At 43.0% G+C, this 13,100-nt stretch overlaps 1 protein-coding gene across 3 annotated transcripts in view; it reads left to right on the top strand.

Moving 5' to 3' along the window:
* The window catches only part of LOC143781416 (MORN repeat-containing protein 3-like), a 50,815-nt gene extending 42,374 nt beyond the window's left edge, over positions 1-8,441 (top strand). For 2 of the 3 annotated variants that reach the window (XM_077268016.1, XM_077268014.1), the window contains exons 4-6: positions 5,545-5,704; positions 5,875-6,056; positions 6,945-8,441. In XM_077268016.1, the coding sequence (XP_077124131.1) occupies positions 5,545-5,704; positions 5,875-6,056; positions 6,945-7,079 (477 nt within the window). In that variant the 3' untranslated portion in view covers positions 7,080-8,441. The remainder of the gene's footprint in view (positions 1-5,544; positions 5,705-5,874; positions 6,057-6,944) is intronic. The other variant, XM_077268015.1, reaches the window with a different exon arrangement.
* The last annotated feature ends 4,659 nt before the right edge of the window (positions 8,442-13,100 follow it).

The following is a 13,100-nucleotide window of genomic DNA, read 5'->3' as shown; positions in this document are numbered from 1 at the left end:
GAAGTGGGGGCTGGGCAAATGGGTATAAGGTTAGAGAGGTTACGGAAATTTGTGATAGAGCGTGGATGGGAGGTAGAACTGACTTTGGGGATGTGGTGAGGAGGTCCAGGATTTGGAGAGATATTACCAGCAGTGAGAAGGAGCAGAGAAAGTGTTAGCAGGTGGGAGCAGGAGAGGGCATGAGGGGGCTGTCTGTGTTTGGAGACAGAGGATTGTATGGTGAGGAACAGTTCTGAGGAGGAGGTGAGATGGATGGGGAGGATTGAAGAAGAGATGAACAGTTCCTTAATAGGTGTAGGGATTAGGGGAATTAGCAGAAAGTGAAGGATTATAATATCCTGTTAACTACCCAAGCCAAACACCCCAAAACATGCATACAAAAACACTTTCATGATCTCACTGAGAAATATATCTCGTAGTCTATACTGGAAAAATGAATGGAGTTTATCTAATCCCTTTAATCAAATGTCTTTCAACATATACAACCCCTGGCCAGGGCCGGTTTTAGACAAAGTGGGGCCCTAGGCAAAATTCAAAGTGGAGCCCCAGATTCTGAAACATTGCACTAACAACTGCATTACAGTCAATTCAGTTCATTGAAGTGAGTTTTGAACTATATCTTTGCACATCTTTAACACCTAAACATCTGTAATTTCTATTCTGCATTCTATTCTGGTACGTGTCACACGGACACCACACAGACGCTGCATGGACAGCACACTGATGATGCACACGTACACATGGATGCCACACAGGTACCACAAGTGTTTCACATGGACACACAACCCTGATCACGCTGGTACTAATTTTTCCAATACCAGTAAAATCAGGCTGTGTGAAGGTAGCTTAATTCTGATCCTGTCCCGGGGTCTCTAGCCTTACCCAGATGACTTTCAGCTTCAATTCTTGATCTGACTGTCGGTCTGAACATGCAGCATTAAAAGCATACAGCTGCAAGTTTGGGTCATAAGACTCACAATCGAATCAGAAATTGTGAACATAAAGCTACAAAAATACAGACACGCTATGAATGCTAAAATCGTGCTGTCAAATTTAAAAGTTATCCTGTATTCAAGGGATAACTTTCCGATCACTGGTGATCTTGCCACTGTGGCCTCCACCAATTCCAAGAATCAGGACTTTAAAGAACCCTGAGTTGAATGAAGCCGAGGTTGACAATGCACACTAACGCTCCACTCAATCTAATAGGAGATCAGTCAAGCACTGCTTTCAGCAATCTCTGGTTCTCCCATTAAGGGCTCATACCCTTATGTGTGAAAAAAAAGTTCCGATATCAGGACCGAAAAAGCAGACGAGTGTCATGCAAGTACAATGTGATTTTCACACCTAGCATTCGATTTACATCCAAGTGCAATGCGATTGTTATCTAATTACAATGCGATTTTAACATGAGCTTTTACATACAGCAATTCTCTGTCATTTACATTTCGTTTTCAAAAGAAATTTTCATCAAAACACACGCACACACACATACGGTATATATATATATATATATATTGGAGAGATAGATAGAAGAAAAGCTGTCAATTCATGTGCCACTTACAGTAAAATCACACTGACAGGTTAGAACAGAATAGATAGAATTCTACACATAGAATACATAGATATATAGGTGTCAGCGACACAAACATATATATATAATATACATATATCTATATTACATAGATAGATAGAAGAAAAGCCGGTAATTAATCTGCCGTGTTCTGTAAAATCACTGCAGGAGCCGACAGGATAGAAGAGATGGATTACATACAGTAAATAAAAATAGAATAGATATATAGAGGTCAGTGACAAATACAATTAGTACAGTGTGTGCGCAAAATACTGGACATGTATGTAATAAAAGATTATTTTTCGGAAAAAAAATGGTGTGGGCTCCCACGCAATTTTCGTAACCAGCAGAAGGAAAGCCGACGGCTGGGGGCAGATGCTTATTGCCTGGGAAGGGGTAATACCCATGGAACTTCCCAGACTATTAATATCAGCTCACAGCGAGTTCACCGCAATGAAATTCTCCCGGTGATCTCGCCTCTGCACCTTGCGACTTTCTCACTGTGCTATCGGGGATCTCACCGAGGTCACCGTAGTTCATCCCGGCTGGGAATGGATCCTCAGTGACGTCCCCGCTAGTCACTGATGCTGCGCTCTCAGCAGCTCATTCATCAGTGGTTCTCAGCCTGGATGGTCGCATCTTGGCACCGTCCAGGTTGAAAACTATTGCTCCCACAGACATGGATTACAGCATGGGACACAACGACGGACAGGTATAATAATAATATATATATATATGTATATATATATATATATATATATATATATATAGTATATCGTTGTTTTTTATTTTAGTTTTATTACAGGAGATCGAGAGCTTCGGTGGAATTAGGTGAGGTCGTCAGTATGGTTTAATTAAGAACATTAAAGGAGTCCCCCATTTTAATAGCCAGTAAAGGCTAACTATACAGCTGTGAACTGATATTAATAGTCTGGGAAGTTCCATGCGTATTACCCCCTTCCCAGGCTATAAACATCTGTCCCCAGCCGTCGGTTTTCCCTCTGCTGATTACGAATATTGCACAGGAGCCCACTCCATTTTTTTTTTTTTAAATAATCTTTTATTAATTAAATACATGTCCACTAATTTGCACACACACTGTACTAATTGTATTTGTCACTGACATCTATATATCTGCCTATTCTATGTGCATTTACTGTATGTAATCCATGTCTTCTAGCTGTCGGCTCCTGCAGTGATTTTACAGAAGACGGCAGATGAATTACCGGCTTTTCTTCTATCTATCTTTGTAATATATATATACATATTGTGTGTGTGTGTATATATATATATATATATATATATATATATATATATATATAAAGGCAAAAAGGAAGGCAGCACTCCAGATACTTATGAAGGTGAAAACAGGAGGGATTTATTCAGCCCACATTTCTGTGCAACGTTTCGGCTCACACTGAGCCTTTTTCAAGCCTTGAAAAAGGCTCAGTGTGAGCCGAAACGTTGCATAGAAATGTGGGCTGAATAAATCCCTCCTGTTTTCACCTTCATAAGTATCTGGAGTGCTGCCTTCCTTTTTGCCTTTTTGTATAAATTGGGTGGAGAAACGGACTACTCGACCCAGGAGGCCTGGCACCCATTGGTGAGCATTGTGCTGTTCCAATTATGGAATATATTATTATATTATTATTATTATATATATATGTGTGTCACTGACATCTATATATCTATGTATTCTATGTGTATAAATCTATTCTATTCTAACCTGTCAGTGTGATTTTACTGTATGCGGCACATGAATTGCCGAGACTGGTGCATAAAAATTGGACAGCACTCGCATGCTCCGAGTGCTGCACGATTTTTTTTCTCACATCCATTAACTTGTATTGGTGAATCTCGTCCGAGATACGCAGCAAATCGCAGCATGCTGCGATTTTTTTCTCGGTACGATTTCGGCTGAGAAAAAAATTGCAGATGAGATGTAATCTATAGAATAACATTGGTCAGAGTGCAATCCGATTTTTTTCTCGGATTGCACTCATCCGTTTTTCTCGCAAATGAGTATGAGGCCTAAGAAATAGAGCTGAATAGAGTTGTGGTGCACATGATCAATCTCTGCTCCATTCAGCTAGGGTTCTGAAGCCCTGATTCTTGGGATTAGTGGGGGGCCTTGGGCGTCGGACCCCAGAGATCTGAAAAATGTCCCGTGGATAAGTGACATCTTCTTTGGACACTTTTCTTATCCCATCAATTGAAAGGATGTTTGGGGATGATGAAATCATTTTTCAAGATGATAATGCATCCTGCCATAGAGCAAAAACGGTAAAAACATTCCTTGAAAAAAGACACATAAGGTCAATGTTATGGCCTGCAAATAGTCCGGATCTCAATCCAATTGAAAATCTTTGGTGGAAGTTGAAGAAAATGGTCCATGACAAGGCTCATACCTGCAAAGCTGATCTGGCAACAGCAATCAGAGAAAGTTGGAGCCAGATTGATGAAGAGTCCTGTGTGACACTCATTAAGTCCATGCCTCAGAGACTGCAAGCTGTAATAAAAGCCACAGGTGGTGCAACAAAATACTAGTGATGTTTTGGAGTGTTTTTAATTAAGTATCACACTCCTTTCATTAGAGTATTTTCCCCATTAATTATTACTTTTCCCTCTCTGAGGCCATACCATAATTAGGGATAAAGTGCATCTGTGCTAAATAGGCAGAACAATACCATGGTATAATGTCCCAAACATATACATTTCCAGATATGATAATCCTTGGACAGTCTCGAGTCAAATATCTCTGAACTGTAGTAAGGATCGATCATTTTTCAGTTTAAAAAAAAGCCCAATATAGACAGTGTAATATCACAGTGCATTGATTCACAAAAAATGAGAATAAACAAGGATTCAAAACCCGGTATCAAAACTCTATTAGGGTATGTTTCCACGGTCAGTAAACGCTGCTTGTTTGACGCTGCAGCGTCAAACAAGCAGCGTCCAGATGTTCCAGCATAGTGGAGGGGATTTTATGAAATCCCGTCTCCACTATGCGTGGAAACCCGCACGCGGCGGCCCTGCGACTCCGGACATGCTGCGCGTCTTTTCAGAACGCAGCATGTCCGTACACCTTGCGGGGACGCAGCGTCCCCGCAAGGCATATCACAGGGCCCTACGGCGAGGGGTGCGATGATCCCGGATGTGTACTGTACACATCCGGCACCATCGCGTCCTAGAAAGGGGGCGGGGCTTAGCGCCGAGCGGCTTCGCCGCTGCGGCGAACCCGCCGGCAAGCCGTACCGTGGAGCCATACCCTTAGAGTATACTCCAAATTAGGTATCACTTTTCCCTCTCAAGAGTTGCATCGCAGCTCGGGATAAAGTGCATCTGTGCTTAATACAGGTAAAAGCAATACCATAATATAATGCCTCAGACACATCTACATTCAAATATAATAGTCTTAGATAATCTCAGAGATCATAAGCAATAAATAGCATGCTAGAAAAAGACCATAGTAGGTCACTTATCTGGTCAGGGTAACCTCCTTTGTCCCAGTATCGTTTGTTCCATTTCAGTGAAGCAAATACACCAAAATTCTGGCTCTACATTTTGTGCAACAAATAAATACTTCATTTTCTGGAACTATTTCAAGGGTTCCAACACTTTGCCCATTACTACCCTGTATTTTATACACAGCAGAGAACCCATATCTGAGGGTAAAAGTTAAAGACATTTTTTCATTTTATTTGAAAACATGAACTCATTTAGAAATTGATTCAACACATCTCAAAAAAGTTGGGGCAGGGTTAACAAAAGGCTGCAACAGTAAAGGGTTCTAATGAAAAACAGTTGGAGGGTCAATTTTCTACTAAGTCCAATGATTATGTATGAAAAGACCATGTTAGAGAGGCAGAGTCTCTCAGAAGCAAAGATGGTCAGAGGGTCACCAGTTTTTGAAAGCAGTGGTTCACAGATTGGTGAAGAAGTTCAGAAAAATGTTCCTCAATTCTTTGCAGGGATATGGGACATACTACTACTCCAAGGATGCACGATATGAAGGAGGCTGGGAGTGCGATCAAAGGAGCGGATATGGCAAGATGATATACGCCAATGGTGACGTCTATGAAGGAGAATGGCGCAATGACAAGTACTGTGGACGAGGGGTACTTCTCTGCGGTACGTCATGATCTGTATAACTAAGGGGGAATTCACATTTCTGTGACTGTCCCATTCATCTGAATAGGCCTTGCAGAAAGAAATCTATGCGCTTCTTGCCAAAACAACCCTACTCAGATGAACAGAATATTCTCTCAGTGACATGAATTCTATTTTGTGTGTATGACCAGCTAACAAGAATCGCCACATAGGCTCCTGGAAAAAGGGGATGAAAAATGGACCTGGGGAGTTTTACTATGGAGACACAGGCAAAATCTATACAGGAATTTGGTCGAAAGACATCGCTAAGCGTGGGACTCTGGACTTTGGCTGGAGAAATGCTCCTAATGCCCAGAAGCCTCCTATGAATGAGGTAGAACGTTTATAACAGAACCGAATCAAGCTAACAAATCTATACTGATGGCGGATCGTGGAGACACAATTTAGCATCTTTATTACAATTTTAGCATTTAGTGAACTAAACCTAAATCGTCATAAGTTCCCATAGTGATCAATTTGACAGCCTACGATTAATCTTGTGTCCTGACTAATTGTAGGGATACGACAACCTCTTCACAGGAGGTCACAATCATGAGACAGTGAGCAAAAAGAGCAAACAAACATAAAAGGTTAAAGTCTGAGGCCGGGTCCAGAGGGCCGTATTTCGTGGCCCATATACAAACTGCAATGACTGATTGTCAGACAGACCATAAATTATGGTCATCTGAGCCCAGTTTAAAGGAGTTGTCCCACCTGAAAAAACAAGTCCACACTCGCTGGATTGGACTGAAGACTTGTAAATCCTCAGAGCGCAAACACATTCTCCGATGTCAGTGCCAGGAACGGCATAGAGCTGACTAAAGTATGGGATACATACGCATACTCCCGGACAGAATCTGACTAGACTTTAGACGATTTCCGGCGCTCGATAGTATTTGCGCTCGGCCGGAAACAGTCTGGTCTGACTCTGGCCTTGAGCACTTGCGGTCACCTGAACACCGTTCCCGGGGCTGACACCTGGAGAATACTCATCCTTGTGAGGATACACTAGTCACATATAGCGACTGCAGACTTGTCGATTTATACCAGACAACCCCTTTAAGGAACAGACTCCTAATAGGAACATCTCACCCGGCTGCACGCCGCCCTTCCTGTATAATTGCAGTATGTGTGGAGAAGAATGATTTACTTGTAACTGACTCAAAAATATAGTATGTTTACTGTATGTCACTAATCCCAGTCACTTTTTTTTTTCCTCAAGGGAAAAAAATACAAACGCAAACAGTCCTCAAAGGAGAAGGAAGTGCATGTATCAAAAAGGAACTCCACTTGTTTTAAAGAAAAATCCCAGGAACCTGAAGAAAGAATTCTATTTCTCAAAAAGGAAAAATTGTGAAAAATTGACATGCTTTGGGCTTGCTGTCTAGAAAGAACCATCCTATCCCAAACCATGATTATCCAGTGCAGCTAAAACCAACAGTTTAAAAAGAGCAAAAAAAAACAAAAACACTTTATTTTTCTTCAATCTTCCACAAGTTAAGTTTATTTCTATCCGTTGATTTACCTACACGCTTCATTGAAAGGTCAGGAAAAAAATAAAAATATAACAACGTTCTTTAAAAAAAAAAAAAAAAACATTAATAACATCAGGCTCACACTTTGGGCATGATATTGGACCACTGATTACACCTCTGCGGCTCCCGATAAACTGTCCTGCCTACAGAAACAGCCACGGGAAAGAAATGTAGCAGGGCCGCCACAGCGAAGTCCGTTCCCAAATACGAATGACGGAGGAGGCAATAAATACCCCTATGAATGGGTTGTCTGATATGTTAAAAAATGTCCCATCCTTGTGGATCAGGAGCGACCGTGCGAGAACTACAAGTTATGACGTCCCTTTCTTTGGTCACCTGAACACCGAGGCCTGTTGGTTGCCGCAGTCAAATCACTGAAATGGTGCGTCTCATATCCCCAAGGGTAACAGCGATTGAATATGCCCTAGTTTATTCTATTAAAAGGATCCTGCTGTTGGCAACATTTTTTTGACATGTCAGACAACCCCTTTAAATGAAACCATGCATGTAGGTATCACTTTAATGACAGCTTAGCTGAAGCCATGATTATCCTATACAGAAAATACCAACACTTCAATAAAGGGGAAAAAAATAAAATATTTGTCTCAAAATTACAAAAAAAAGAGACAATTTACCGTGAAGCCATGGACATTCTGTAAAACTCTTTAAAAACCCCGAACAGAACCTGTGAATGGGCTTCCTCCATGGCCCGTAATATCTGATGCCAGGAATGTGTTATTGGTTTTATATCATCCACTCGTTTGTTTGGAATAATGTTAATAAAAACAAAACCATCCATGTTCTTATGTATAACGTTTTCTACATCGACGGTTAGGCTGTGTTCACATACAGCGCTGCAGAGTAAATGTGTGATTTGCTTATAGTACATGTTTATTATAATAGTTAATCGTTTTATTAGCCAAAAGTGCTGCAAAAACGCAGTAAAACCTGTTTGATGCATTTTTTTTGCAGCATCTTTTCGCTTTCTCTTTGCTTTCTATGGATGAAAAATGCTGAAAGAACTGACCCACTGCAGTTCTCAAATTCGGTCAGGGATAAAAACAAGCATGTGGTTTGTGAAATCTCAAAGCTTGTTCTGGTAAAAGATGTTATAATGATGTACAATGATTGAATGCTAAATTGTTGTACAGCAAGAAAATAATAAAAAGTTTATGTTTAATAAGAAAAAACGCCGCTTCTGATTTGTATACCAGACGCAGCTAAAAAACTCTGTGTGTGAACAAAACTTTACTTTATGGGCCATTAAAGCAAACCTGCCATCAGGATGTTGCTCAGTAACCTACAGACAGTGTCAGGTTGGCACAGTTATACTGAGTACAGTGATACCTGGGTGATGAAATCCGTCTTGTGGTTGTTGTTTAATCTGTATTTGCAGTTTTCTCGTGCCTTCTGTTTTACATAATACATATAAAGCCGGTTTCACACGTCAGTGCCTCCAGTAAGCGTAGTGACAGTTTTCTCACGTACCGGAGACACTGACACACATAGACCCATTCAAATGAATGGGTCTATACTAGTGTTGAGCATTCCGATACTGCAAATATCGGGTATCGGACGATAGTCGCTGTATCGGAATTCCGATACCAAGTTCCGATATTTTTGCGATATCGGAATCCATATTCATGTAAAAAATAAAGAATAAAAAATATGGATATACTCACCCACCGACGGCCCCTGGCTCTCAGTGCTGCAACCGGCAGCCTCCGTTCCTAAGAATGCAGTGAGTGTAGGACCTGCGATGACGCCGCGGTCTTGTGAATGGTCGCGTGACCGCTCATGTGACCGCTCATTCTTAGGAACGGAGGCTGCCGGTTGCACTGCTGAGAGCCAGGGGCCGTCCGAGGGTGCGTATATCCATATTTTTTATTTTTATTCTTTATTTTTTACATGAATATGGATCCCAGGGCCTGAAGGAGAGTTTCCTCTCCTTCAGACCCTGGGAACCATCCAGGATCGCTTCCTATTACGTTCCGATATTTGTGTCCCATTGACTTGTATTGGTATCGGTATCGGCGATATCCAATATTTTTTGGATATCGGCCGATCCAATCCGATACCGATACTTTCAAATATCGGAAGGTATCGCTCAACACTAGTCTATACACGTCAGAGGGTTTTCACGGAACGTGTGTTCATGTGCGTTTTTTACCGGCAGCACGTACCGCAATATGTCCAGTACACGTGCACACGGAGAACTTTGCACACTGTCCTCCGTGCGCACGGACGGCCACGGGAGAAACAGCACTACTGTAAGCGCTGTTCCCCTGCTTGTGGTGCTGAAGCCAGCTATCATCCCTTCTCTCCTACTCGGCCGAAAGCTGCGCGAGCAGGGGAGAAGGGATGAAAGAAAAAACCGATGTGGGGTCCCCCCTATATTTTCCAACCAACCCGGCAAATCTCACAGGTGCGGGCTGCTATTCTCAGGCTGGTAAGGGGTCATGGCTATGGGCCCCTCTCCAGCCTTAAAAAAGCAGCCCGCAGCTGCCCAGAAAAGGCTCATCTATTAGAAACTTTCCAACGCTACAGAGTTCATATGAGTTCATGCCGCCAGGGGGCGCAGCTTCGGTGCTGGCACTGCTAGTCACCGAAGCTCCGCCTCCTGCATTTCATTCATTCCCCAGTCGTTTACAGCCGGGAGCGGTCTCATTAGCAGTGCTCCCGGTTGTAAATGTATTTAACCCCTTGAGATGGATTTACAGTGTGGGACTTGACTGTTTGGCGGACAGGTATGGGTCATTGTTGCTTTTTTATTTTGGAATTTTTTACAAGAGAACGAGGGCTTCGGTTGGATTGAGCGTACAATAAAGATAATAAAACATGTGTGTTTCAAATTTCATTAAAATACTTTATTCTTAATATGTGTGTGTTTTTTAACCCTTTCATACTAGTGGCTTAATAATGGATAGGTGTCTTATTGACACCCCTCCATTAGTAACCAGGCTTAATGTCACCTTACAATAGCAAGGTGACATTAACCCCTTATTTCCCCTATATGCCAATGCCCCAGGGCAATGGGAAGAACCGGGCAAAGCTCCTGAATTGGCGCATGACATAGATGCGCCTTTTCTGGGCGGCTGCGGGCTACTTTTTTAAGGCTGGGGGGCCCCATAGCCATGGACCCTTACCAGCCTGAGAATAGCAACCCGCACCTGTCAGTTTTGCCGGGTTGGTTGGAAAATATAGAGGGGAGCCCATGTCGGTTTTTCTTTCATCCCTTCTCCCCTGTTCGCGCTGTTTTTGGCTGAGCAGGGGAGAAGGGATGACAGCCGGCTTCAGCACCACAAGCAGGGGAACAGTGCTTATTGTAGTACTGCTTCCCAGCGCCGTTTGTGTGATCCTGATGCGGCACACGGCTGCTGCACGTATGCCACACGGTGTACCACGTGAGCACACGGACATCTCCGGTACCAATTTTTCCGGTACTAGAAATATCGGGACGTGTGAAACCGACCTAATATTGTTGACTTAGAAAAAAAATTGACATCCAGCAAAATGGCTACGACCGCGTAATAGCATCTAACGCTTACCAATAGATGCTACTGCGCAAGCGTCGGCGCCATTTTGCTGCAGCCACAGTTTTTTTTTCCATCCAGCAAAATGGCAATGGCGGCGCTATTTTGCTGGATGTAATTTTTTCTAAGGCCTCTTTCACACTTCAGTCTTTTGGCGTCAGTTTGAATCTACCGTTTTCATCAAATAGCGGATCCGCCATTTTTTTTTGGCAGATCCACTATTTTCCCATAGACTTGCATTAGCAACGGATTGTGGCAGATGGTCGTCCGTTCCATCCGCCATGTGACGGATCCGTCGAGATTTGGCGGACGTCATCTAGACATTGACGGACATTATAACGTTTTTTGTCTGCGCTGAAATGGCGGTTCGTGACGGATCCGTCGCTTACGCCATTCCCTAGAATGGCCGCCTATGGATCCATCGCGATCCGTCATTTGGCGGATCCGTCGCCCCAATCCGCTTTTTCAATTGAGCATGCTCCAAAAAGTAGATACTTTTCCCAGACAACCCCAAAACTATATAAACAGGACAGGTGGGCTTCATTCTTTAATGTGCCATCAAGCAGAGAAGAAGCAGAGAGAGAACACAGTGCCAGCCAGCAAGACAGACCCTGCCAGCAGCCAGCAAGACCCTGCCTGAGACTGCCATGTGAGTACTGCCATCCAGCATGAGTTCTGCCAGTGTGTGTGTGTGTGCCCGCCCTGCATATTTTTATTTTCCATACTGTGCTGGTATTTTGAACGGCTGTGCTGTGACATGTGTGTGGCGTGTGTGTATAAATGCCGTGTGATGTGTGTTTCCAGTAGCCAGTCACGTTTCCCAGTACTTTGTATTAGCCAATCACATTGAGATCCTCGGTTTTTAAAAAAACGGATCTGTCAAAAAACGGTTCCAGCGGATGTAAAAAAACCCGGTTGCAACGGTTCTAACGGATCCGGTTTTTTTTATGCATCCGTGTAACGGATCCGTCAACAAAACGGATCCGTTAGAAACGTTTTCTCAACAGTTTTGACAGATCCGTCGATCCCTCAAGAATTCGGAGCAGACTGACGCCAAACAACTGAAGTGTGAAAGAAGCCTAAGCCCACACTAGTATATGCATTATATAAAATAGGGGGCAGGTCATTGAGGGATCAGGGACCTGTCATCTAATATATAAAGCTGAATGTGTGTATGTCCGGGATTGGCATCTGAACTGTCGCAGCTACAGCCACAAAATTTTGCACAGTCACACGTCTGGACCCCGAGAGCGTCATAGGCTTTGTTGTGAGGTGAAATTTTAACCCCGCGCTTTCCAATTCACTAAACAATTTTGCCCCTATCTACATAATGGGGAAAAAATGAAAGGAAAAGTGTTATAGGCAAATTAACAGCTGCCAGATGTGAACAAGGGGGACTTAAAGAATGACAGCGATGGCGCCAAAGAGTATATACTGTACAGTTGCTAAGGTGGGGCCCCGACATGGGATAATCACCACACCACCACGGGGATATGAACACACACACAAAATGCGCCACACACTACCACGTGCTCGAACACATATACCACCCTCAGCGCACATTTCACCACACATACACCAACCTCGCCACATAAAAGTTGAAACACAAAAGTCGCCGCTCAAAACACGCCACGCGCAAAACTCTCCACATGCAAAACTCGTCACACGTGCAAAACTCACCTCATGGAAAACTCGCCACACGCAAAACTTGCACACGCGGAAAAATTGCCACATGCACAAAAGTTGCAACACATGCAAAAGTTGCCTCACACAAAACTTGCACATACTCAAAAGGCACCACACATAAAACTCGCCACGCGCAAAACTCGCCATGCGCAAAACTTGCTGCACACAACTTGCTACACTAACCTGTCACATGCAACTCGACACAAAAAGTTGCTACACGCATGTCGCCACACAAAACTCATCTCACAAAAGTCGCTACATGCATGTCGCCACACGCAACTCAACACACACAACTTGACACACGAAACTCGCCCTAAAACACACACAAGTCTGGTATTATCCTTCAAAAATAAAAATCTGATTAATAAGCTGACAAACTACAAGAGCAACAAATGTACCATATAGGAATCCGGCAGCTGTCAGTCACATGACCAGTCTATTATGTGTATGTGTGAGCTAATATATACTGCCATGGGGTGGGCTTACTGTTGGCTGGGGATTTATCAGGCTGCCAATTTAGCTTACAAATACTGAGGTAAAAATACTGACCAAATAACGTGTGAACGAGGTCTAATACAGGAGGAGATGACATACAGATATATACTATATACAGGAGGAGATGAC

The sequence above is a fragment of the Ranitomeya variabilis genome, chromosome 6 (assembly GCF_051348905.1).
Source record: "Ranitomeya variabilis isolate aRanVar5 chromosome 6, aRanVar5.hap1, whole genome shotgun sequence".
NCBI classification, from domain to species: Eukaryota; Metazoa; Chordata; class Amphibia; order Anura; family Dendrobatidae; genus Ranitomeya; species Ranitomeya variabilis.
This window is presented reverse-complemented; position numbering and strand designations above follow the sequence as displayed.